We start from the raw sequence: 27,424 nt of genomic DNA, 5'->3' as shown, positions 1-27,424 counted from the left end.
GGTGGTGTCTGCCGGAGGAGGCTGGTGAGCGGCCGCGACTCTGGAGAGTTGCGGCAGAGCCGGTGAGTGGGGCTGTCTCCGGGGAACTCGAGGGTTGAAGGCGGGAGGTATATTAAGGGGAGAGAAACGGGGCACTGTGTACAAATGCCCCCCCTTTTTGTTTGGTACTGTATTATCATCTGATGCCTTGCTGCCTGTAAGATCGCGCCAATCTGATAAGAAAGTGCCTGATAAGAAAGTGTCTTTACTGGTTTGCTGAACAAACGCATTCATCTATTTGGACATAGATTAAAAAAAAGCAAGCAGCTATACGTAAAGATTATCTGCTTGAGAATAGCGTAATCCCCTCATCCTACTTCTTTTTAGCCCTAGCTCTCTTTTCTTTGCTACTATTATTATCCTCTACATGTTTTTTTTTTCCATTTGGATAATCGGGAAGTACGGTTCTATTTTTCTTTTCTTGGTGCACATTTCGCTAACGCATTGCTCTCACTCCCCGGTGTGGTGACTGGTAACCTATCAACCCCTCAAAACAGAGTATCTGACGGCTCCATTTATTTCCCTTTCTATGAGCCTCCGGGGAGACCCCATCCAAAATGAAGAGGAGCCTGAAACATCTTCCCCACTCGGTGCTTCAGGAGAAGACCCAGAAGAAGACCCGGAAGAAAGACATTCTGTTTTGGACAATACTGTTGTGACTGTGAATAAACCACCTCTTCTTAAACAATACACTCACCCTCCTTGCTTGTTTATCAAGCCCGCCCTCCCATACCGTATAAATCACTCCATTAAATTTAACACTATGAAAACTACTGTATATTGTGCAGTGCAATTCTGTTAACATGAACTACTTAATGAGCTGGGTTCTGTCCATCCCTAAAAGCCATTGTTAGGCCTCAGTTCATACAGAGTGCCCTGGTGTCATCAAGGCTTTGATGGAACCAGATAAACATGCAGAAGAGCAGAACTGAGGAATAGGTGAGGCTGCAAGAGACAACCATGTGAGCAGTTTACTAGCATTTTATGGCTCAAATCAGAACCAGCAAAATCTAATCAACAAGCACAGATACTGGAAGGCAGATGGAAAATCAATAACGCAATCATCTCAAATTGTCTGCGCAAAAAAAGGGTGTTCCCTCAATATCTTCTTTGTATTCGTTATCAATGTAGTTTATGAACAGCCTTCTCTGTAATGTTTGTGACAGGAGACACTGTTGCTCTGCGTGTTTCTGCTGGCTCTGTGCATGGAGAGAAATGACAGGGAGTGTGCTCGCTCTGCCGCACAGCTTAAAAAGGGAACCTAGCCGGCAAGTACTTTTGAAATATAGAGTTTAGTGTATAACTGGTAGGTTTTGCTGAAGATAGAGTAGGGTCTAGTCATAAAGGTAAGCTTACATGTGAGTAAATCTACATGTATAAGTGTACTCTTACACTTTTGAGTACATTTACAAATATTGTCTCTTTACTAGTGTAAAGTTCCTCAAAAATGTAGACCTACATGTCCCCCATGACTCCAGGGGTGGAACGTAACTTACTACTTATAACTTTTCACATGTAAATGGACATCTACGCCAATGGGGTGGAGCTTTACCCATGGTAATGTAAAAAAGAAACAAATCTAAAACTTTATTAAAATTAAAAAAAGGAAAAAACAGTAAAAATATTTTAATGGTGAATATTAAAGTAAAATAATATAAAATATTCATTGTAAACATAGAATAACATGTAAAATAGCTAAAACATTAATAACTAGCTTTTTAATTTTCTTTAATATGTTAAATTAAACTAACATTATTTTCATGATTTTAAGGTATTTAAAAAATCCCTCAAATGTATTTATTGCATAGTACTACCTATTTACTGTTATGTATAGAAATCATTTAAATTAATTTTAATATTGAAAAAAAGAAAGTTATACTAATGTTTCAGTATTCCAAGAGCTGTTAACATATTTTAAAATACAAGGTCAATGTTTTTAACATTAAATTAGATGCATTTATATTTTTGAAAGTTAGAATAATGTAATTTAACATTATTTCCTATTGAGTAGGGGATACCCTGTTTCCACTATTTTCTATGTAAGGGTATTGCAGTATAAGTGGTTGGGCATGTGTGATGATGGACTCATTCCAGCTCTGAATTGGAGTGGACATACTGCTGTTTTGGATCTGTTCTTGGTGCAATAACTATACAATTAATTTGTTAATACCAATGGGCTTATTTGTTTATAGATAGATATATGTCCCTTCCTAAACCACGCTAGACATCCCTTAACCCCATCTAATGCCTCACATAGTCCCTTTCCTTTAATTGTAAATGTTGCCAATTCCCAACCCATCCCCCTGCCCCTCTTATTAGTAAAACATAAACTTACAGGTGCAAAGCTCTCCACTCTTGAAAGATAGGAGAGGCAGGGCATTTTTGACCCCAGCTTGTATGCTAGTGAATGTTCTTTTGTAGTAAGTTAGTAGTGCTATTGTAGTACTACCGAATGTACTACAAAATTTAATTTGTGTTTATGAAGTCTGTGAATGTGCCCCATAGTGTATTGATGGTTCAGTATGCCAATCAGCTAAGGGGGAGGGGGGGCTGATATTGAAGAACATGACAGATTTAGTAAGTTTCCCATTGATTTCTGATTCATTGGAACATGTTTTAGGATGACTGTATGTGGAGACAAGTTGGAAAATAAGCCATTTTAGGAATTTCAGTGAATACATGTTGAACAGCAAAGCACTTGTAGTGTTGGAGAAATACTGGATTCTGTCTGTGGTAGATTTGGTTACTTCCTGGTTATCGAAGTAGCTTCAGAAATCCTACCATCGGAGACCATATCTGGATGCAGAGGCAGCAGATGCATTGTTACCTGTATAACCAAAAGTGGGAGCAAATCCTTTTCCACTTTTTGCAATAATTTCTTGGACTTTTTTTAAGGTGAGGACAAATTGAGTATGTCTGGTTTCTATCATTCCCTGGTGGCCAACTCAAGTGTGGTGTCCGATTTTGATGGAGATGACATTAAAAGTTCCAGTAATGCTCACTTTCTGGCCATTTTGGGAGAACCTTAAAGAATATGCACATGTTAAGTCTTTCAGTTGCAGGTTACGGTGTGGATGATTTCAGGGTCATGAGTAGACTCTGATAACTTTCTAAATAAGCTTCATATTTGGTCAAAAAAGCATGGACCACAGTGAAAAGTACAGGTTTGTGTGGAACAACTGAGATTTTGGAGTTTAGAATTGAGTTTCCATCCTGTGGGTGTCTTTGCCTTAGAGGTTATTAATTTTTTGACTGAAGTTTGAAAGAAAGCTTTCTAGTATTGTATGGTGAACTCGGATACATCAGTAATTGAAGCAAGGCACGGTTGCTAGATGGGATGTTGATGGTGACAAATGTGTTCAAATGTAAACTCATGATCGTATTTCATTTTAGAAGTTGATGAAGTCCAAGTATTCTACATTTTAAAATGTTAGTTCCCACCCAACTCCATGTATTTTGGTGCTTCTCCAGACCATGTAAACCTGGAGAGGTGCCAAAATCTTACACATTCAGAGGTGAGGCGTAACAAGGAAGAATAACTTTATGTTGTCTTCTTTATTCCTCTTCCATGTATGCTACATTCTGCAGCACACATAGAATGAGGAACACTGCAATATTGATTATTTCTGTGCAGGAAGGTGCCCCTTCCTGCATTTAAACAATCCTGCCGACAACACTGGCACCCTTGCACCATGGTGAAAGGGTGCCTGCATTGATGCTAGGCTGCCGAAGCTGCCCAGCCCTTCCCAGGAGGAAGCACAGGAATGCATCGTATTGGATAAATATGGTGCATGCCAGCCCTTTCTCTTTGATGTAGGGCAGCGCAGCAAGATGACTTGCTGAGCTGCTCAATGACAAATCCCCATAAATTAGGTCCATGGTGTTAGTTGAACATGCTAAACTGTGTGGGTGATGAGGTGTGTGAAGCAATATTATGTATATTCAAGGGATACTGAACTTCCTGGGATAGATTGGCTGATGATCCATCATGTTCAAATGTATAGACCAGTTTGGTTTCCACAGATGCAATTTGGATTTGATGTTATGAGAGAAACAGGTGTTGATGTGGTGATGTTAAGAGTGCATTCATTAAAAGGGGATATGGCTTTAAAAGCTTTTTAGATGTGAGGAAAGTTGGAAAACATTCTGTAGACTGCTGATTGGTTAAATGGGTCAACCTCTGCATCATCTAATTTAATTCCATTGATCAAGAGTCAACAAATGTAGGGCATGAGTTGTTAAATTTGACATAATCTGAACTTTCTGTCTTGCATTGAAAGTGCAATTTTCATAAGTTTTATGTATTAGAAAATCTGGAATTTATTAAATACTCAGAGGGTCAGATTATTCCTCATGTAGATGCTCGTCCTTTTAATGGATTACTTTGTTTCAGCTTTAGATGATTTCCTTCGAAAGAAGTTTTTCATGTTGGGAAATGAAAATGATTAAAACTTACTCATCAGCATTAATCCACGTATTTTATTCAAAAATTTGATTTATTCTTGACAGGTTAATTCCTCATGACTAAAAGACAAGTTCAAGGGTTTTGCACATGAAGTAGAGACATAGGATCAAGACATGGACCCTATGTTGGACATTTCCTTTGTTCATCGTTACTTAAAACGTTGTTCGCCGACATAAAAGAGTCTGTACTCTGAGGAGACAGGCCATCAGTCTTTCTCATAGGAACAAATAGTTTGCGATGGGAATCATTGGGCAATATGCAACCATTGCTTTTGTGCCCAGGCAGAAGTGGTGCCACCATATGCATTCATATGTCATTTATCTAATATGCTGAGAGCATTTACAAAAATTTGAAGGCCACACTATTCATTGTTGCCATACCTTCAATGACTCTCTTCCACTAGGCTCACTCCACCAAGAATGGTGGTGAATATGCCACTGCAGATGGAGTTAGCAATGCACTTTGGCAGATCAGGTGGCAATATGACAATGTCCCTGCTGCAGGACAGGCACCATGCACAGAGCCTAATTTAAGCAGCTGGACTGACTGCTGGAGTGTTGACCTTTTCATAGTCTATGTTCGATGTCTGACTGATACTTCACTGCCCAATAAGGATGTAAGTTGAAATGGCTGTGCGTAGATGGAAGTGGCAAATTTCCTATTTGCTAGTCAGAATTTGGCAACCTCTGAAGCAAGGTGATCTTGCTGACTATTCTGCCATTTTCCTCTCCCATCTGTGGATTTCTTTCTCCACTTACTTTAACCTGTCATACAACCCTTACTTCCATCAAGTACCCTTCATTACAATAGGTTTGAGAACATCCATTGGTATTGACTAGCTTGGAAAGACCATAAAATGCTGTGGTGCATAGATCTGTGGGCCAATTCATTTACAGTAGCTGTAAAAAGAGTGTGCCACTAACTTTGAAATCTGACCCCAAATGTTTTATTAACACAAAAGTGGCACTGGACCCTTATGTCATTTACCTTTCTTCATTGCAAAATACTCCACCAAGCTCTGGGCCTCCTCCTGGATCCGCGCTTCTAGACTTTTCTTCCCAAGTCCAAGATTCCTCAGGGTCATCAGTCCAAAGCGTCTCTGCTGCTTCCAGTTGTGTCCAGAAGAAAGTATAACTCCTAAGGATTTAAACATATAAAACTGTCTGTGTTGTCAAGTACCCCCCTTTATTTTTAGGTATGGCTGAAGAATGCTTTTAAACTCTTTTCCAATGTTACACCTGTGAAGTTGCTCTACTCAAAATAGTACAAGAGAGACTGATTTGTCATCAACTATCTTTTTGAGTTATAAGTATTTTTATTTGTAGTTATACACAGCACAAACATGGCCCAAATACATTATAGTGCTGTATATGAGCACTAGGTTACCATTACATAAGTTTAGGCTATTTTAGGTATGAGGAGATTAAGTAATTTGCCTAGAATCACGGGATAGTGATCCAAAGTCAGGACTTGAATCTGGCTCTCACATTCCATCTTCTCCCCTAACATAATTGTCTCTTGCTGCCCCTCACACCTCTCGTGCAGCTGCCTTGGAGGGTCCACAACTATTTTCCTTCCTTTCAAATACCAGAGCCATTTTACCTGTAGCATAGGAATCACTCAGTTTTATAAAATTTACTCAGGTCTGGCACTTAGATTATTGTAGTTTTACCTGTATGACTATGACCACTTCTTAGCTATGTTCTCTTTCTGCTTCTAGCTCAGTTTTCAGAAGCTCTTAGTGTACCACCACTGCCTGTCCCATCAGTCAATAGCTCACACTTCAGACACCTAGGCAGATATAGCAGATGCTTGTATCCTGCTGGGGAGGAAAGACCACACACAAGGTATCCTAAGAGGTAGACTGCTACTCAGAGTGCAGAGGTGTGGCATTAGCATTACATTGTGTAACTAGTACACTGTGTACGCAGGTTGCCTGAGTTCTTCACTGTGCTAAAATTGCTCTGCAGCCTGTCCTCACAGCTGATCCATCCACTCACTTGCTATGTGCACAATTCACAAATCTTTTCTGTCAGTAGAAATAAATCAGGTGTAAACCAAAGTCTCTCATTGAAAGGTCTGTGTGAGTTGGCTTTCTGAACCAAACTTATAATCATAAAGATTTAAAAATCACACACCTAAGATATGAAAAAGGTGAATTACTACTGTACATTTGTACAAGGCACCCAGTCACCATTCCAGAAAGAAGAATGGTATGGTGGCAGATAGATGATTGTATAAAATATTCAGGCAATCCATCTATTCATTCCCCAGTGAATGGCACCTCCTTCTCACTAATGTCTTTGCCTCTGATGGTCTCAGAGCTAGAAGATTGGCTCAGTGAGTAAAAAGCTTGACACTGAAATATGCTGACACCTGCAGATCACATAATCAATTCTTGGCAAGGGACGCATCCTCCCATTCTTCCAAAGTTGATAAATTGAATATCACTACATCGCAAAACGCATGATAGTAAAAACACTATTTACAGCACTTATAACTAGTAAAACTGCAGTAATAGGAGCTACACAAAAAACAAGTTATTGATTGCTGTGTATCTGTGCCATTGTGGAGCAAGTGTTACCTACCCTTGCCCTTTGAAATTTCATCAAACAATGGAGTTGTAGGGCGTCCAGAAAGCTCCTCAGAGTGAGAGATTAGACCGTCTCTTACAGTCTGGCATCCATTCAGCACCACCAGTGGTGTATGCCCCAGCCACACGGTGAAAACGTTCCCATAGGTCTTCGCAAGCTGTGGATCGGAAGTAAACATGCAATGAATCAAAAAACAAGGGGCGGGAAAACTACTAAAGCTGACAACTAGAAAGCTGTCCCTTTAGAGAAAGTCACTAATATCCATTTTGCACAAGGCTGATTAGCTACTTACAACCTCTGCCACCTTACTCAGAGTAGTAACAATCCCCAATAAGGAGACCTTAAGGGACTATCAATCAGTCATTGCATTAGAAATCATTAATTGAGCAGGTTGTGAGGTGCACAGTGTTGGAAATTACCATCTTTCCTTGGTGTACTCACAGATTATTGCCTTGACTGTTTTTACTGGCTGTATAACCCTGTGCACTTTACCCCTGCTACCCAAAGGTAAAGTGCCTGTGCTCTTCCTTTCAACATGATGAATTGGCATACCCCTAATTGAAATATGTAACTTACCCATAAACCCCTAGTATATGGTGCCCAAAGGGTACCCAAAACCTGCACGTTTGCTGCAGCAGCCAATGTGCTACCCTCTGCAGTCACAATGCAAACATGAACATGACTACAGGGCTGCCATGTATTGCCTGACTGTGCAGGTTTTACTTCAGAATGGCTGCTTTTGCCAAACAACCTTGCCCATACAATTCTTTTACAAGTCATTTCTCCTGTGCTTTCCTGCAAATCTACACACCGTTCCATTACCAGAAGGACCCTTTCCATATCAGTATATGTTGATATTTTTTTGTTTTCCCACCTCTTGCTTATGTAACTTATATTGCACTTTGGTAAATTTCTTATCATTTTGTACCTTACTTTCTATTGCTATACTTGTAAATAGCCATGTTTCCCAAAGGATCTGGTTTGCTCTATATAAAACTCTCAATAACTAAAATAAATGAAAATTATAAAGTCATCCCTGTTTAGGCCTTACTTCCTGTGAATCAGGGTGCATGGTTTTTAAAAGTAGGACATGTAGAAGACTAATGTGAACATGCCCTTGCACTGAAAAGGCCCTAAAATCAACTTTTAAAAGAAAGCATTAAGATACAATATTACATTTAGTAGTGTTATCTGCGGCTAGGCAATAATTATAAAATTCATGTTTGTACTATTTGAAATATTTATTATAAGTTCAATTCATTGGTGAGGTTGGATTTGTAACAAACATTTTAGAAAGTACACTTTTAGAAAAGTTACCCTTCCCCTGCCTAAAGCCTCTAGATGTCCATTCGCATTAGCTGTGACTGAACCTCAGAAGATGAAAAGCTCCTTTGATGAGTTGTGAACTTACTCCCAGACCTGAGACAAAGGCCTTTGGTGTGGGGAATGTTCTTTTCCACTGGCGGACTGACCATTTGGACTGTGCCCAGGAATTTTGGTTTTAGGTAGACAACCAATAATCGCCAAACTGCAAAATTTTCAAGCTAGTGAGCAAGTTCTCTGTGCTGCCAGGGAGAAGGGTGCAATTAGTCACCAGGGCAACTCCCTTGCCTTTTATCCCGATTGCACGTTGGTGGTGCCAGCTGCCCAACGTGAGTTCCTCGCAGCCAAACGGCTGCTCAAGAAGCACGACGTCTTCTATTCCCTGGCCAACCCGGCCATGCTGTGAGTCAAGCAAGGCTCCGACATACACGTCTTTACCGAATCAAAAGTTGCCTTGGCCTACACAAAGAAACTAGATAAACAGTACTGCTCCACCCCACCCAGTTCCCAGCTAGCCGACGGTGGTGGCTTGAGCAACCATGACTGATATTGGTTTTCATGGCTAGGTTTTTGCTTCTCAGGTTGCCTGCTTTGTTGTTAACTGACTTAACTGGTTGCTCAATGCTGTAGCCGCACCTATGTTTACTCTATATGTGACTCACATGTTAATGTGTTATTGGGTATCTGATTGCCTGTGGTAGATCTCCTCTGGACCATTTTATACTCGTTTTGCCTCGCTCTTCTTTAGCACCATTGCCACCATTGATGCTTGATGTCTTATTTGTATTGTTATGATGCACCCTCGGTGCGGGGATGTTCTATAGTTCCTTTTGCTCTGGCTCCTGATGTCCACCTTCATATGCGGCTTGGCCACCCTGTCCTAGTGTCAGGGTTGTAGGCCTGGCAGAGCCATGCCTCCTTGGGAGGATTCCCTACTTTGCCCATGACTGTTCCCCTCCCAGTTGGGTTGGCCCCCAGGGGGGATTATGGCATGGGATGTGGCCTCCTCGTAGAGGCCTGTCTTTCTTATTCTTTTGTCTTGTTCTTTGTTATTGGTCACATAAGACATTCAATTGCATCTCATGTATCCCGGCACTCGCTGTTTTTAACACTCTGGCATGCTGGGCACGCATCATTTCATATCCATGTCTCAACTCCAATGGCTGACAGTAGAGTCTGGACCTGGAACATCAGAGGTCTAACTGACCACAGTAAAGCACGCCTTATGCATGCACACCTCATACACCATCAAGTAGACATCTGTTTCCTCCAGGAAACCCACCTTCTCTATGCTTCCTCCTCCAGGTGGCAATCTCGACACTGGGATGAGATCCGCTCATCCATCTATCCTAACTGTTCGCAAGGCATCTCCATCCTACTTCGCAGGGGGATTCCCTGCCACACCACCCAATCTTTTATCGACTCCAAGGGCCGCTATGTCATTTTAAAAGGGACACTTCTCACACAGCCCCTCATTCTTCCCAAAATTTATGGTCCTAATATTGATGCCCCTGATTTTTTTTATTAATGTTGGGCAACTTATTTATTTCCTGGTTCCTTGCCCTCTCCTTGGGGGGGGGGACTTCAATATTGCTTCTTCCCAGACACTTGACCGCTCAGGTCGGCATGCGCAGCACCCCCGGTCCACCACCCTTCTCAATGCGATCTTCTCCGACCATGCCTTGGTCGACATGCGGAGACGCACCAATCCGGATCAGCATGATGGCACTTGCATGTCTGTTCACGTGGGTGTTGGTCCCATCTGCACCTCTGGCTCGCCATGTATGATGCCGCCTCTTGAGTTATATCCACAGGCCATATGTCCCGCACCCTTTCTGACCACGCTCCCATGTAGGTACGCCTACAGCCCCCACTCTCCATGCACTGCATGTTCTAGCTCAAGAGGAGACGGGATGTAGATCCCCCCTCGGCCGTCACCTACCCAGCCAGACATTGGGCAGACGTTCCTTCGTCTCTCTGTCATATCTCCCTCCTATCCCTTCACCCTACACCCTTCCCACTCTACGCACAAGCAATATGCACCCGTCCTGGTTCCTCACCTAGCTGCCATGTATAATGATTCTCTAGAGCACGGGTGCCTCCCCCTTCCCTCCGGGAAGCCATGCTCACCCTTCTCCTTAAGACCTACAAATCCCCTGAGCTGTGCGACTCCTGCCGCCCTTTGTCCCTGTTATTATTGACAATAAAATCTACGTTAAACTACTGGTCACTCGTCTCCTTCCACTAATATCCTTGATCGCGCGTCCTGATCAATCTGGATTCATCCCCGGGTCCACCACGTCGCATAATCGCTGGACCATCTTTGCTGTGCTTCACCAGATAAACCTGTCTCTTCCTGCTGTTGCGGCACTTTTAGATGCTACTAAAGGTTTTGACACCCTTGAATGGCCTTTCTTCTTCTACCTCCTCCCTCGCCTGGGCTTCTGTCCGGGCTTGTGCGCAAGATCCAGCTTCTCCAAACCCTACCTACGGCCCGCATCTGCATCAATGGACATGTCACGGAGCATTTTTCCATCTCAAGGGGCACTAGGCAGGGTTCCCTCTTTCCCCCTTGCTTTTTGCCATTGCTATGGAACCTATCTCCATCTGGCTCTGACAACACCACACGGGCCCTAGTTGTATCCATGTATGCGGATGATGTCACGCTTTACATCTGCAATCCACAAGATAATCTCGGCCCTATGACAAGGGAGGTTGTGCGCTTTGGGGGCCTCTCTGGCATTCAGGTCAACTGGAGTAAGTCTATTCTTTTTTCCCCTTACCAATGCTACTAAATCCTTCACCCCAGACTACCCTCTTGTCTGGGCATCCGGCCCCACCAGATACATTGGTGTCTGGCTTTGTTGTGACATTAAAGGACTATGGTGCTCTAATTGTGGACGCGCTATGAATTGGTTGGAGTCCAAGCCATCGGTTTGGCAAAAACTTTCTCTGTCGCTGGCGGGACGCATTGCGATTGCGAAAATGGTCGTCCTCACAACGTTTTTATATCTTTTTTAAAAAATACCACTTCCACTCTCCTCGCATTTGTTACGTAAACTGAATTCACATATCATCACGCTGGTATGGGGTGGCCGACAACCCAGAATAGCTTACAACATTCTCACACTTTCCCCGTCCCTCAGGGGCATGGGTGCTCCTGACTTTCGCCTATATGCGCTCTGTGCCCAAGCTAGCTTTTTTCACTTCTGGATCCACCCCACCCCCTTTCAACCCCATGTTGCCGGCGAAGGTGATCTTGCTGCCCCTTGGCCACTCCAGACCCCACTATTTATTGCACCTAGGCCTCCGCGCTGTGAAGTAGCCACAGTGGAATGCCTGTGCTGGGCCTGGAACAGTCTCTGGAGATCGACTGGCCTCTCTCTACACTTTATGCTCCTTCCATGCCGCTAGCTTGTAACCCAGCGTTCCCTCCCCTCCAAACTTCCGGCATGGTCAAATGCGCTGCGTCATTAGGCCTCACCACTATTGCTGACCTCTACCCTGCCGATACTTTCTTCACCCTTCCCGAAGATGCTGGTCCACTAGATCGGCTCCTCTACTACCAAATCCAAGCTACCTGTAGAGAACTCCACCCCACGTTTCCGAAGCCATCACCAAAGCTTGCTGCCCTCGAGTTGGTATACTCTTCTAGCTCCTCTGGGAAGTTAGTCCCCAGTCTCTATGCTCTTACTCTTGCTGCTTCCCCTGCTAGCACTGACAGAGCCCGCACAGTGTGGAGTGAGGATCTTGGCAGGGATTTACCCCAAGACGTTTGGCTGTATTGCTGCAATCTGATATAACGCTTGTCGCCTAAGTACTGCTTGCGGTTAATCCATTTTAAATAAATGCACAGCCTATACCGTACCCCCGCTTCACTGCATAGAATAGGGCTCCTCGCTAGCGATAGGTGTGTGCTCTGTTCTGCTCCCGCTGCTGACTTTTTGCACCTGGCTTGGCTGTGCCCAAAGGTCTCTACGTACTGGTAGGCTGTATGTCAGGCCATTAGTGATATCACCTCTGTGAGAATAGACCCTAACCCGTTGGTGTGTCTCCTTGGCTATGTCAGCCATATACCTAACACTAGTCGTAAGCTGACCGCCATGCTCCTAGTCCTTGCCAAACGCAGAGTGTCACTCCACTGGGGGCGCAGACCGGCGCCCACAGTGGCTGGTTGGCTGAAAGATGCTACCCATTGCCAAACGATATTGGGTGAATTTTGGGACCTGATGCCCGCTGCTAGCCATCTCCCGACATCTTGGCCCCCCTCATTTCCTACTTACAGAGTTTAACCGCCGAAGTCAGTCCCTTACCAGGTTCCCAGCAATGATATACGGGTCTCTCCTGCTCAAACTACTGACGACCCCCCCTCTCCCCGCCAATGATCCTCCACCCTCTAAGTAACATGCACACAACTGTTTAGATCTTCGTACCTGAAATGTGCCTTTTTCATTTTTCCTTTCTCATGCATGTTTTCTTCCTTAGGTTCTAAGGTGAAGTAACGATGTTATCTATGTGCCCGCTGCCATTAAGTCATTGTATACTGTGCAGCGCAATTATCTGCCTGTTTTATATTGTTTTTTCAAAAATCAATAAATAAAATGTCCCCCCAATTTTTTTTTTAAATGTCAATGGCCCAGCGGACATCTCTCACATTGTCAGTAACTGCCGTTACAGAGCTTCCAGTGATTGCATTGGAAGTTTGACTGATGGCTCTGTCGACCTGACAAAGCCATACGCTAACTTTCAATGTTTTTTTTATTTCCAAAAACAAAATCCCCAAATGTGATTTTGTTTCTGAAAATAAGAAAATCAAGTATCCCAATGGCATGGGAGTTTTCTCTCACCCTTGGTGTGGGGTAATTTAACAGTTTTCACTGTCATTTGTTCGCACACTCTAGATACGGCGGGCAAACATATGACAAAAGTTACAATGGTATTTACTCTGTTGGGCTGTCTTAGGTGTAAGTCTGCAATAGAGATAGAGTAGTCTCCACCGTCGACATACTGAAGGTTCGCCTGAATGGGTCAAACCTTGCCTCTTTATCCAAACCATGCTCCATTGCAATCGATCTAAACTTGTGCCTATGTATCAGTCAAGCACAACCAGATGACCACAGGTTTGGCACTATTTTCACATTTAGATTTTAAAAATCCATATCTCTTTTTTCCCTTATTGGATATATTGATTATTTTGGTTTTGTTGTATTTATTAAAGTTCACTCTGTTTTTCTAAATTGTTTTGGGATTTTCTTGTGTTGTGTTTTGACTTTGTTATTGTTTGAGTACTGCATAAATACTCAACACATTACCCCTAAGTTAAGCCGGTCTGCTCTGTGCCATAGACACCAGGGGGTTGAGCCCATGTTAATGTAGAGATTTTAAGGGTTCACCCTGGTAAGAATTGTGGTTATTATTTGAGGTGCATCCTCACCCACCTCAAGTAATATCCCCAATGTCTTATCTCAAAGTTGTCTTGATTCACAATGACGTTTCTGTAATAGTTGTGACTTACTCAATGCTTAGGTGTGGCTTAGCAATGTATATTAATAAATGAGTAAGACATTTTTACTTATGAAAAACCTTTGGCGCAGTGGAAGCATGTTCAACAAAACTGCAAAGCTTGTCAGATGATTTATTTTGGTGCCCACCAAGCTTTTTTCTGCTAAACAATAAAAAAACCAAAAAACAATGACACTAGTGAGAGTTTTTTTCACTTTGCAACAGAGAGATTTTTCCTGCCCTGGCCTGCCATGTTTCAAATAGCAGACCCAGGCTGGGATAATCTGCATCAAGAGCACGTCATAAATAGGGCACAATTCTGACAGATCAAGGGCAAGGGATCTTTTGTTCTATGAACCACCGCTTATGATTTATCACAACAGAGTCAACAAATGCGGCATGAGTGGTCGGTCTAGAGATACCCCAGGTCTAATTCAGGGGGTGTTGCCCACGTGCTTGCCAGAGCAGAACACCATAAATTTACATTGGAGCTCCTGTTCTGTTAAACTAAAGACCTCCTTCTGTTACCAATCTTCCCCCTTCAGTGGACTTTAATGATTATGTAGCACATATTCATAGTTTGAGTACGCTTGGTATATTTTTTGTTGTATGCATTCCTAAGATCTTGTGTATAAATTTGAAGCTCTAGGACATCCCCAGTGTAAAAATTAGCCTTAAATAAAAATATTAAATACATGTTTAAAATCAATTGAAAAAAACATTGATGCTTTGTTTAGGGTTGTAAGCATCCTGATGTAGATGACAGGGCCCCGACTGACCAACCCAATAGTTCCTCCACTTCATTTACAAGTGGAGGAACCACCAGGTTTCAGATTGTGGAGCTAGCTCTTCGGAAATCTTCCACTGGCGCCTATCTGTCAAAGAACCGCTGAACAATGAAATTGGAAGGCACAGCCATTTGAGAATGGGCCTTCTGGACTACGTTTTCCTGTTCAGCATGACCTAACCACAAAGGTGTAACAAAACAATGTTCATGATGCACAAGAAGAAAACTTCCTCTGTGTCAGAGAAATTTCTTTTCTGTTTCATATAAATAATCCTTCTCTTTGGGGGGTTATTTTTGTGTAACAAAAATGAAACTCCAAACAGTCCCACATAACACCACGCTCAGCATTACATTTCTGACGGACGCCCCCGACATGGTAGCATAAGCACTATTGCAACAGGGAACTAAATATATTATAGAGTGATCTGGCATTAGGCAGGTGGGGTCAGCACATACATTCTTCTATAAGACCACTGCAATCAAATATTTCTATTGGCCTCAGTGTAAAGACCTACAAAGAAGATCCTGTGTTTATGCAGTTTGCTCTTTTATTAGGCCCAAAGTGTGGATGAAGATGAGTCTAGTTTTCTAGATGCCCACCAGAAGCTGGTTAGCTTCCTGCTCAGCCTCCTCCCCCCCAGCTGATGTTTAGATGCACTCATACACCGGATGATATCCCTAAGAATTCATATAAAACTAAAATGACAGGCTAGTAGCAGCATACCCTGAAGGACACAGAAGAAACACATCTAGGAGCCGATTCCGATCCAGTAAAATTCTCGTCCGTACGATTCGCATCCGGAGCCGTTTCCGTATGACTCATACACACACCGTACAACTCGACGAGTACGATCCGGACCGGGGTATCAGGACGCGATTCGTACGGTCCACGTCAGGTAAGGGCGATTCGTACCGAAAAGCGCACATTCACATACACACCGTACAGTGCGTACCCCCCATGATCGCAGGGATACGCACCGTACCCCAGCGATCATGGGGGATATGCACCGTACACCCAGCGGACATGGGGTACGCACCGTACACCCAGCGTACATGGGGTACGCACCTTACACCCCAAGATCGCGGGGTACGGTGCGTACACCCCGTGATCGCAGGGGTACACACCGTACCCCTGCGATCATGGAGTGCACGCACCATACCGGGGGGGACGTTCCGTACCTGTTTCGGGGCGAACTCTGCTTTTATGGCTGTTTTCAGCTCCCGTAGTAAAAGGGTCGTACGGTGCGTACCCAACAAGAATCGTACTTGCCGGTTCGGAAAAAGCAGCCGTGAACCGTACAGATGTCGCGTACAGCGGGTTCCGAGGGAGATTTGTACGGGGATTTGATTCGTACGGTCCCTGTCCAGCTCCTGGTACGGATCGTACTTCGTCGTACGTACGGGGGACGTTGCAGGGTACGAAGTGTGGCTCAGGGGTTAGAGGCAGCAGACCCGGAAGCTGAGATCGGTCCTGGACCAGGGTTCAATTCCCCGCCTCGTCGGGTCTTGGGCTAAAAATTCCACGGACTCGATAATTCTCGCCCCGGTGCCTCCTCGACTCACGGGTTCACACTCTGCGACTCTGGGCAACAGCTCGCTTAATCTCCACAACGGCCCCTCGCGGCGGGATGCCTGACTTTCACCTTGTGGATACCCTGCTATCTCACAGGGGAATATCAGGACGGGTTCCCTAAGCAAGCGCCGGGAAACCCACTGCGGGTAGCTGTGCGCTATATAAGCTCAACTACATTCGTACGGGAAAAACGCTCCGAACGGCAATTCGGAGCGCTTTTTACCAGATCGGAATCGACCCCCTAATGTCCCTCCACTAAAAGGAATACATAAATTGAGAAATATAGATGCAGACCCCAACACTCAACCAGCCTTAATGTGCTTAGATGAAAAGGACCTACCTTTCACTCTTAGACAGTTATAGTGGTTAAGGAAAAGACCTAACACAGCTCAGAACTGATGGAATATACATTAGGACTACATTTTTCATAAAACAGCACATGACAAAAATGAAAAAGCAGGTCCTGCCTTGCACTGTGTTACTTTTAAAGTGGGCAAGTATTGTGTTTCTGCCATTGTTATGATAGTATGTAGACACAGATGCCCACAGAGATGTGATTGAAAGCCCTGATTGTGAACCAACATTTAAAATGTCAGTGTGCATGCTTCGTGGAGGTCTTGAGGCGGAAGCCGGGACCTGGTATAAACGATTGTTGATGCTGTGCTAAATAGCGGAAAATAGTTTAAATGTGATCGCTTTTAAAAGAACAATTTTTAGAAGTGCATTCTTTGTTATTCTCTTATCGCTTTTAAAAGAACAATTTTTAGAAGTGCATTCTCTGTTATTTTCTTATCGCTTTTAAAAGAACAATTTTTAGAAGTGTATTTCCTGTTACTCTCTGATCGCTTTTAAAAGAACAAGTTTTTGTATTTTCTGTATTTTGATACCGACGCCTCTGTTGGGCCTCACCTCACTCCCTTGTTCCCGCCCCACCGCAGCCGTCAGGCGCTGCCGGGGACCTTAGCAGAAATCTCCTTCAGGTGAGGAGCAGGCGAGCGGCACAGTGCTCGGCCCCTCCCACCTTTAGACCATAAAACGCCAGTCACAGCGCGAGCACCGATTGACAGTGTGCATGCTTCGTGGAGGTCTTGAGGCGGAAGCCGGGACCTGGTATAAACGATTGTTGATGCTGTGCTAAATAGCGGAAAATAGTTTAAATGTGATCGCTTTTAAAAGAACAATTTTTAGAAGTGCATTCTTTGTTATTCTCTTATCGCTTTTAAAAGAACAATTTTTAGAAGCGCATTCTCTGTTATTTTTTTATCGCTTTTAAAAGAACAATTTTTAGAAGTGTATTTCCTGTTACTCTCTGATCGCTTTTAAAAGAACAAGTTTTTGTATTTTCTGTATTTTGATACCGACGCCTCTGTTGGGCCTCACCTCACTCCCTTGTTCCCGCCCCACCGCAGCCGTCAGGCGCTGCCGGGGACCTTAGCAGAAATCACCTTCAGGTGAGGAGCAGGCGAGCGGCACAGTGCTCGGCCCCTCCCACCTTTACGGCTACTAATGAACCTCCCCCCCAGGAAGCGCAGCGGACGAGCGCAGCGGGCGCGTCGACGGCGCGCCGACGACGCGCCGACGACGCGCCTAAGACAAGCCCGTCTGCGCCCGTCCGCGACCGGTCGGGGCCAGGGGCAGACCGTGCTGCCCGTCCCAGCGCCTACCCGAGGTCGGTCCTTCTGAGTTACAGAAACAAAGGACAGGGCTTGTTACCAAGGGACACTCTTGGTCGTCTCTGCTCCAATGGCATCCTATCTCAGGGCTGTCACCTAACCACCTCGGCGCTACAACACACACAGAGAGACCCACTCCCGCCACCGCTCGCCATCTTGTACCTAAACACTCGTTCCCTGGTAAAACACCAGCTGGACATCTTTCTCCTATTAGACACAGAGAAACCGGATATCCTACTGCTCACGGAGACATGGTTAACCCCCAACTCTGCCCCCGATATAATCGCGGCACTCCCACCCAACTATTACATCATCCACGCTGACCGCATCAGTGGGAAGGGGGGAGGAGTCGCAGTTATCTTTCGCTCCAACGTGACCGTCACCTCCCTTGCGGGCCTTTCGCTGGAGGGCTCAGACAACCTTGTGCTGAAAATCACCACCCCTGATTCGACAATCGCGTGTGTTCTATTGTACAGACCCCCGACCTCAATGCCTATGTTTCCTATGAACCTGGCCGACCAACTTGCTAACCTAGCACTCGAACACCCCAAAATCTTTCTGATAGGAGACCTAAATTACTGGTACAAAGATCCCCTAGAAGGCCCCCACTCAGCCGAACTGTCGGACCTTCTCTCTAACCTAAATCTCACCCAACTAGTCCCCTCCGCCACCCACTGTAAGGGCCACATCCTGGACCAGCTTTGGTCGAACACCACCTGCACAACTGCCCCATCCATACTTCCATGCACCTGGTCTGACCATGCCCTTCTCCAATTTAATCTATGCATTTTTCCTACGACTACTGCCGTACCAGCTGGAGGAGGGTCAGCCAGGAATTGGAACTCAATTAACAAACCAGCTTTTCTAGAGTCACTAGCTAACACTATCCCACCTACTCAAGTTGAGATCAACGCCTCTGTTTCCTCGCTTACCAGCTGGCTTAACACGGCCAGGGATTCTTATGCCCCTCTTAAAAAAATCAAACTCGTAAGACGTGCAGACGCCAACCGGTGGTTCTCCACTGACTTAAAAGCAAGGAAACTGGCCTTACGGCAATTAGAGCGTCAGTGGCGTCGGAAGTACGACCCTGACTCAAAAAAGATCTTTAACAAAGCTAGGAAAGAATATATGACAGCCATCCTGGCGGCGAAAGCGTCCTACTTTTCCTCTAAAATTCTGGAATCCACAAATAAGTCCAAGGACATTTTCTCCATCCTCAATGAACTCACAAATCTAGACATAGTTCGACCCAAGATCATCCCCACCCAGTCTTTATGTGACTCGCTCAACGTTTACTTTATTGACAAAATACTGGACATCAAAGCCAGTATTCCTCAACCAGTGTGCCCCCTTACATCCGGTATGTCAATCAAGCCGAATCATCACACCCTGAGCAGGTTTCCACCCATCACCCAAGACCAATTGCGGGATTTACTATCGAGAGTAAAATCCGGTGCCCCATCAGACAGTTGCCCGCCCTACATTCTAAAAGAGTGCTTCCTGACTCACCCAGCTCCTGCCCTAACACTCTTGAATAAATCCCTGACTCTTGGACTAGTCCCCACAGCTTTTAAAGAAGCTATAGTCATTCCGCTCCTAAAAAAACCAGGGGCAGACCCAACCTGCAAAGCCAACTTTCGACCAATCTCATTGCTGCCTTATCTGGCAAAAGTCCTTGAAGCACACGTGGCCAAATGTCTATCTAATTTCCTCGAGGAATCCTCCTGCTTCGACCCCCATCAGGCAGGCTTCAGGCCCGCTCACTCTACCGAAGCAGTTGTCACGACAGTCCTGGACACCCTGCGCGACTGTGCAGACAGACGCTCTCCACAAGCCCTGGTGCTCCTGGACCTTTCGGCCGCTTTCGACACGGTCGACCACAACATCCTGGTCGACCGTGTCGAACAAGCCGGCGTCAGGGACCTTGCAGCCGGCTGGCTGAGATCATTCCTGACTGACCGTAATCAAACTCTGCGCCTCGGTGACTTAATGGGCACCAAACAGGCTATCATTTGTGGGGTGCCACAGGGTTCCTCCCTGTCCCCCCATCTATTTAACCTGTATATACTCCCGCTGATCCAAACCTTAAGAGACAATCAGGTGAGAGTCTTCAACTATGCAGACGACTTACAGCTGCTTTTCACCATCGACAACACCGAAGACTCCATTGGGCACTTTCAGTCCACTATGAGCTTCATTAAAACTTGGATGGATCAGAATCAGCTCAAATTAAATCCGGGCAAAACGGAGCTAGTCCTGACCGGCGAAAGCGGCAAATACTGGGGCCCGCACTACTGGCCCTCCGAACTGGGCCAAGCCCCTACACCCTCCTCGGCAGCTAAAACACTTGGAGTCACTGTGGACCGCGACTTATCTCTTAAAACTCAAGTTGGTCAAGTGGTCTCCAAGTGCTTCTTCCAATTGAAGAAAATCCGGAAGGTACGCCGCCTGCTCACACCCGAGGCAATCACCCAGGTGGTGATTTCTACTGTACTATCCCATCTGGACTACGCCAACGCCATCTACCTAGGCCTTCCCAACTACCTAGCTAAGCGACTCCAGATGGTACAGAACTATGCCGCAAGGTTAATTTTGAACCAACCTAGGCGCCAAGCAGCTACCCCTCTCCTTAGGAAACTACACTGGCTCCCTGTAGTCCAGCGCTGTGCCTTCAAGACTGGCTGCATAATTTTCAAATCTTTATACTGTAAAAGTCCATCATTCATCAACAAACTGATTTCCAAATACACCCCGTCCCGCAACCTACGCTCACTCCATCAGAACCTCCTGCAGTCGCCCTCTTTCAATCTAAAGCGTGCAGGAGGTCGTAGGTTTGCCACCCTCGCTTCCTGCTTGTGGAACTCTCTCCCGGTGGAGACCCGGAATTGTCAGGACCTCCTCTCTTTCCGGAAAGCCTTGAAGACCTGGCTATTCAGACAAGCATTCCCTTAATTCTCTGCCTCTATGTTCATGTTATTGCTGCTCACAGCGCCAAGCAACCAATCGGTGATAGTGCGCTCTAGAAATATTTTATAACATAACATAACATAACATAACAAATCGTGGGTACCATTCTCTGTGCAGCCCACGGTCATGTCTCCCTCCATAGTTTCAGGCACTTTAAACCTGTGGCCAACCAACCCTGAAGCATGGGAACCTGCACCCAACGTTTCAATCAACAGCAGGCTCGCCTAATGCCAGCAGATGTTTGGACTTATTATGGATGAATCCAAATAATATAGAGCCTGATGTACAAAGACATTTTGAGGTCAAAAAGCTGTATATTCACAAAGAAACAGGGATTGCAACTGCAAAATAAATTTGTTTTATGTACTAAACCCATTGTCTGAGTTGATAACATTACTGAATCACAAAATGGGTTTTGAAAACTGCAACAAATCACTATTTGAAAGGGACGTGTTTAGGGAATCTATTCCAAATAGCAATTTGTTAAGGTATATATCGATATTTTGCATCTAACATCTGGTCAAAAAACATTGAAATGTTGCCAACACTTCAAACGAAGAATTAACCATATTCCCTTTGTGAACGTTAAAAAAATGTTTGTTGAGTAGTTGACAGTGGACCACTGTGAACTCTCACACAAAAATAATCCATCTTTTTAAATACAGCACTGTTTCCTTTAAGGAAAACAGACTGCATCAAAAAAAGATGTATTTCATTTATGGGATTACAGACACGGAGGTAGTCTGACCCCAGCAAGCCACCAGCCTTGTGATGACTTCCAATTGTAGTGAGTCACAATTTGCGACCTATCTCATGATATATTAATGAGGTATGTTGTATTGCAACCCACTCCAATTCAGAATTGTGTTTGTTGTTGGGCTTGAAAAATGAATTTCCATTTGAAAAAAGTCAGTGCACAATCTTTTGGCCACCCTGCAAATCTCGTACATCAGGCCATTTTTTCCTTTAAAGGTGAAAGAGTAAATAAAAGCATGGAACTTCCATTTTGGAGCTTTGTCTACTTGAACTTTCCAGATGGTTGAGAGAGTTCGCTGTTGGATTATAAACTCCAGCCCTGCCAACACATGTAGTCCCACCATGTGTCACACAATATCGGCTCTGCTTACATGGTTTCCCAGCGAGGAGCCAATATCACATGGTCGTAGATAACATGAGCTGGAAATGCCTGTGCCATGTTAGATTTCACCTCATGTTTGGAGGCTGGACACTGCTAATGTTCATGGTTTCTTTTGCAACCCCCCCCCCCCCCCCCTCAGGAGATTGGCTGGTGCCTTGGAAGATTTTGCTTTGTTGAGTAGGGGAATTGGGGGCAAATGTTTGCACAAAGCCCCCACTCCATAACACTGCCCCATTGGGATTCATAGAAGCATTGGCCTTATGGCCCACCCCCTCCACAGAACCCACTCCTTTAAGGATTGCTCTTGAAATTTATCTGAAAGTTGGCTGGTCTGAAACTCATAGAACCCTGTCACTATAGTGTATACAAATTTAAAAGTATACAGAATGTTTGTACATGGTTACAGAGAGTTAATGTAAACCAGTCAGCTGGAATTACTGCTTATTGTGAACTAACTCACAAAAGCTCATACATGTAAGAGATTAAAAAGCACTCTCCCAATCAGGGTGATCCAAAAAGTCACTAAATAAGCCTATGCTTAACCCTCTGATACTTTTCCAAAAACGCTGTCAGTCTTAACTTAGAGGTAATGTGTACATTATTTATGCAGCACTGAAATAGTTATAAAGTGAAAACACAACAAAAGAAAAATCCCAAGCCAATTTAGAAAAAGATGGTGAACATTTTAATAAATAAAATGACACCAACATGACACAAAATCCAATCAGTAGAACCGAAGTTATGAATTTTTAAAGTCTTAAGTAAAAGTATTGACAAGAGGAAAAAAATCGCTAATGATAGTTGTGTGGTAAGGCTGTACCAGGTAATAGTTAAACGTTCAGCTAGACCGTGATGAAACGCTGGTCGGATACAGGGATTTGGTTCGTCCCAGTGGAAAGTTTACCTTCTAACTTAATCCAGTTTCACCCAAGAAGCAGTTCATGGAGGACTGCAAAGAAAGTCTTTGGTGGCACAAAAACTTTGTTGATGGTCGAGTTTTGACTGCAAGGATGTCATTGTTGGTGCAAAGTGCTTGTCACCAGTCACTGGCAATAACTGTGTGGTGCTGGTTGGTACCAAAAAGAGCAGTGTGCGGGTAAAGTCTGGAGTCTATAGCCAGGGAGGTTGAGTTGGCAGTCAGCTGCAGGCCCGGTGTTGGGCTCGGTGAAGTCTGCTCATGCTTGCGACTATGGATGTTTTGTTTATGCAAAGCGGTTAGAACCTCTAGATTTTCACCTGGATTCCATTTCTTGCAGGCTGGTGAAGTACACTCTGACCTGGGGAGACAACCCTTGATGGTCTGGACTCCCTCCAGCAGATGTCAGTAGAGGGGTTGAGACAGGTCTAGTTGCAGGGAAGGTATCAGGAAGTTTGCAGTGTCCCAGCAGGTCACACATGAGGTCAGCCAACTGACCCTTGGAGTCACTTCTACGATCCTGGGTTCAAGACAAGCAAGTCCAATTTTCTTTATTCAGACATTAAGGCAGTCCATCTTCTGAATACTCACAGGAGAAGGGGTGTTCTAATTAGAGGTTCTGAGGGTGCCACTTTTATACCCTATGCCAGCCTGTGTGTGTAAGTCACTCCCTTTGTCTAACCCTAAACTGGTTTTGTCAGTTCTTCCTTTTTCCATTTATTTATTTAATTTGCAGAGTTTTATATAGCGCTGGCTAGACCCAGGGGTATCAGAGCGCTTTACATGATGATCAGCGGGTTACAGGTTACGAAAATTACATCAGTTACATTTACAGTTGCAGTTAGTATAGGCTTAGGAAAAAAAAACATGAGATTGCACAATAATATAATTTATAGGCGCGTAGAATAGCCAAAGACATACATCTTATGGGGAAAGGAAGGTAGGGGGGAGGTAAACAGGGGAGAGGAATGCGGACAGAGTCAGGTAGACTGGAAGGGGGAAAGTACTTCAAGGGGAACAAAGTAGTCAAAGAGAAAGACAGATAAAACCGCGATGAGCCGTGAAAAACAATGTCCGATGTCCGGCTGGGTAGTTGAGGGCTGAGGGGGTGAACCAGAGCCAGACTCTTCTATAGATGCATAGGACAGCTCCTCTGGGCAACGGCCAAGTGTACTTGGGCTCCGCAGTAATTAGAAACAGTTTCGGTTTGCGCCCATGGGGCATCGTCATAGTTCCATAGAAGGCAACAGCCCCGGAATTACTGGGAAACTCCATCCGCCTCGTACTCCAGCTCACACCATGAGAGGAGAGGTAGAAGAGACTGCTCCGAAGTCTGCAGATCTACCCCATTTCCGAAGCAGTAATGAGTGTTGGGCAATTGTCCAGGAACACAGTAGTAGGGGGGCCTTGGAAACCTCAGGGACGAAAAGTGATGCTTGGAGAGTGTTAGGCCGCCAAACAGATCCTTATGGCCTCATGATGTATGTATGTGAGTAAAAAGATAAAAGTGTATAGTTCTCAACGGTGTACGTAGGACCTGTGTTTCTGCTCCTGGACTTGTCCGCTATGGGTAGGAAGAATTGGGGGTGCCCTTAGGCCTTCTTCCCCTAAGTGGCATGATTGAGTACGTTCAGATTATACTTTTAATTGTGAAAATTAAGCTTCGAGGGTGGCAGCCATTTTAGGGTCAGGCAGCACGATAAATCATATAACAGATCAGCCCTCTGGACATAGGCAAGAGGTCCGCTTCCTGCATCAAGGGCCTGTTGTCCAGTGGTCTCACCTGTCATCCACGGGAAACAGGGTTTGCCAGTTGCCTCGTGAGCGGCGGCCATCTTAGGGCCAGGCAGCACGATAAATCATATAACAGATCTGCCCTCTGGTAATAGACAAACAGAACTTGGCTAGTGATCCCGGACAATGTCATGCACCCTGGGCCTCACAAGGGAGGCTGAAGTTGTGCCAATTGGGAAACAAAAGGCACAATTTAGGGAAAGAGCTTCTGGCACAGGGGACCTAGTTGGCAGGGACCTTGTGCACTTCCAGTCGAAATTACATCATTTTCCAGGCAAAACGTGGGGTTACCCATGTCCCAAAGAGGCACTTTCCTACACAAACCAAGAAGCATATTAATGAGAGGTTTGTGTCATGCTTGGATCATTCAACGTGGTACATGTGTGACAGAAACCTGTAAGTCAGATTATGAAGCCATGTAAACCCCATTCGTGTGGGTTTGAATGGCATCCTAAACTTGTAGTAATGCAATGCAGCGCAAATGTCTATGTTTGATTAGGGAGGGCGTGGCATGGGTGCTCCGACACATCACCCATGTTTTTTTACGCACTTCCAGAGTTACCAAACCTAGTAAAACTGGGAAAGTGTGTTAATGTATGTGTGTGTGTGTGTTTTGTTGATTTCCACAAAGAATGACAGATTTAAGAAAAGGTGAGTGACCCAGCTTGGGAGTGACAAGTGATAAAAGAGGAGGAAGTAAAAAGAAATTTCAATTGGTTATACTCTCCTACCGTGTTCAGAGGATGCATGGTCAGAGACAAATTCAAGTGTGTGACACTGTGATATACATATAACCAGGTTCTGAGCTGGGATGGGGCAGTGAGCTAAATAACGGTGATGGATCAAGCCCTGATCTTTGGACTGGGTAAGAGTGGTCTGCTTAATTCAGACACTCTGTTCATCACCACCCCCTTTTCTGAATCGTTTTTGGCCACTATAGGTGTGGCAGGGTATACTCAGACATGAGTCCCTTGCTCACTGCTCCATCAGGATTCAAGCAAGCCGGGCCGACGACGCCTGAAATGGCAGAAACCGGTCCCCGGAAGCTTGTCTCCTTTCTGGTGAAGAATTGGCTTGGTAGTTTGGTCTGCCCTGTTCCCATGATGCACTGGGCCAGGGACAGACTAATTTGCATATAGCCAGGTTCTGAGCTGGGATGGGGCAGTGAGCTAAATAACGGTGATGGATCAAGCCCTGATCTTTGGACTGGGTAAGAGTGGTCTGCTTAATTCAGACACTCTGTTCATCACCACCCCCTTTTCTGAATCATCACTGTGATAGACAGGGCAACAAAAATTCTGCACCAGTGACATGCCTTCAACTTTTTCTTGGAGCCAAATATGAGTTTATGAGTGTGTGTATGTGTATGTGTGCGTGTATGTGTGTGTGTGTGACTGTGCAATGACTGCTTTTATTTCTTTATCAAGTGGGACTGAAACACAACACAGTGAGCTGGGAAGCTTTTAAACACTCAAAACACGCAGCAAAAACATTGCTACCAGGTCTGCGGTACCTGCATGAGGGTATCGTAGTGAAGCACAAAGTTCAGGGTCCACAGGTTGCCAATGATGGGCAGCGGAGTCGGTCCTGGAGGGTATCTTCTCCTCAACCACTGAAGCTTGAGGTAATGTGCAATGAGGAGAGTAAAGAACAGACCAATTATCAGCTGAGTGAGAAGCAGCATGGCGGACGCTTGTCTCCGTTCCTAGATGTTTTTCTGCAGAATGGACATTTACTTCTATGTTTAAACCTCACACTATCCTTTTCTCTAGCCAAGTGTCCTTTAGTTCTTGTTCACTCTACCTGTATTTATATTCCTGGTTATTTCACTCTCCACCTCTCTCTCTTGCTTTCTCTTTTTATTCTACTCTACTCTTTTGCACGTCTTTCTCTGTCCTGAACATTCTTATTCTCCTTTCTTTTTGTTAACACATCTCTTCCCCAGTTCCACCTTCTTTCTTGTGCTTTTTCTTGCTTTGACTTCCTTCGCTGTCGTATTCCTATGCCGCCTGTTTTCCTTTATGTCCAGCCTCAATGTCTGTCATCTCCAGTATGTATGCTTATCCTGTGCAGCTCTCACTCGCTCTCACAGTCAACAGCACTTTCTCTTCTCTCCAATGCCACCGTTCTCACTTTATACTTTACAACAGCGGGTTGTATATATTTGAAACTTTCTAGCTGATGAACTTTGATCCAGTTAGTTATTTTTCTTATCACCACTCAGGCTTATTGCCAGTATAAGGACAACTGCTGTTTCATACCTAACCTACCCCCCTTTGACCTTCTTAAGGGTGTGTACCTTTACTAGCAATAAACACAGCTTCATTTCTGGGCCTGTATCCAGCGATTGTTGGATGTACCACAAAACCCGACAGCCCAACTGTGTCCATTTAAGTTGGTAAGAAACACTTACACATACATGTACTACTCAGACACAAAGCATATTCATTGTGGGTCTTGTTAGGAAGAAGTGACCACACACGTGTTAATTAGTGTGGATGTATTTTAAAGTTGGTCTTTTTACATCCCACATCAGCTTATCACTTGTGGAACATTTGCTATTTCATCACAGCCCTGTTGTTATTTGACCTGTCTAAAGTGCATGAAACTGGCCTAGCAGAAAAAAAACAATCTCACTGGGCTCTGCTCCAGC

General features: G+C 44.6%; 1 protein-coding gene across 1 annotated transcript in view; it reads right to left on the bottom strand.

Moving 5' to 3' along the window:
• LOC144792905 (cytochrome P450 2J2-like) overlaps positions 1-26,907 on the bottom strand; it is a 107,574-nt gene extending 80,667 nt beyond the window's left edge. The window contains exons 1-3 of the mRNA XM_078668110.1: positions 26,285-26,907; positions 7,093-7,255; positions 5,492-5,641 (exon numbers count right to left, since the gene is read on the bottom strand). Of these exons, the coding sequence (XP_078524236.1) occupies positions 5,492-5,641; positions 7,093-7,255; positions 26,285-26,455 (484 nt within the window). The 5' untranslated portion in view covers positions 26,456-26,907. The remainder of the gene's footprint in view (positions 1-5,491; positions 5,642-7,092; positions 7,256-26,284) is intronic.
• Between the last annotated feature and the right edge of the window lie 517 nt (positions 26,908-27,424).

This window comes from Lissotriton helveticus, chromosome 11 (genome assembly GCF_964261635.1).
Source record: "Lissotriton helveticus chromosome 11, aLisHel1.1, whole genome shotgun sequence".
Classification (NCBI taxonomy): Eukaryota; Metazoa; Chordata; class Amphibia; order Caudata; family Salamandridae; genus Lissotriton; species Lissotriton helveticus.
This window is presented reverse-complemented; position numbering and strand designations above follow the sequence as displayed.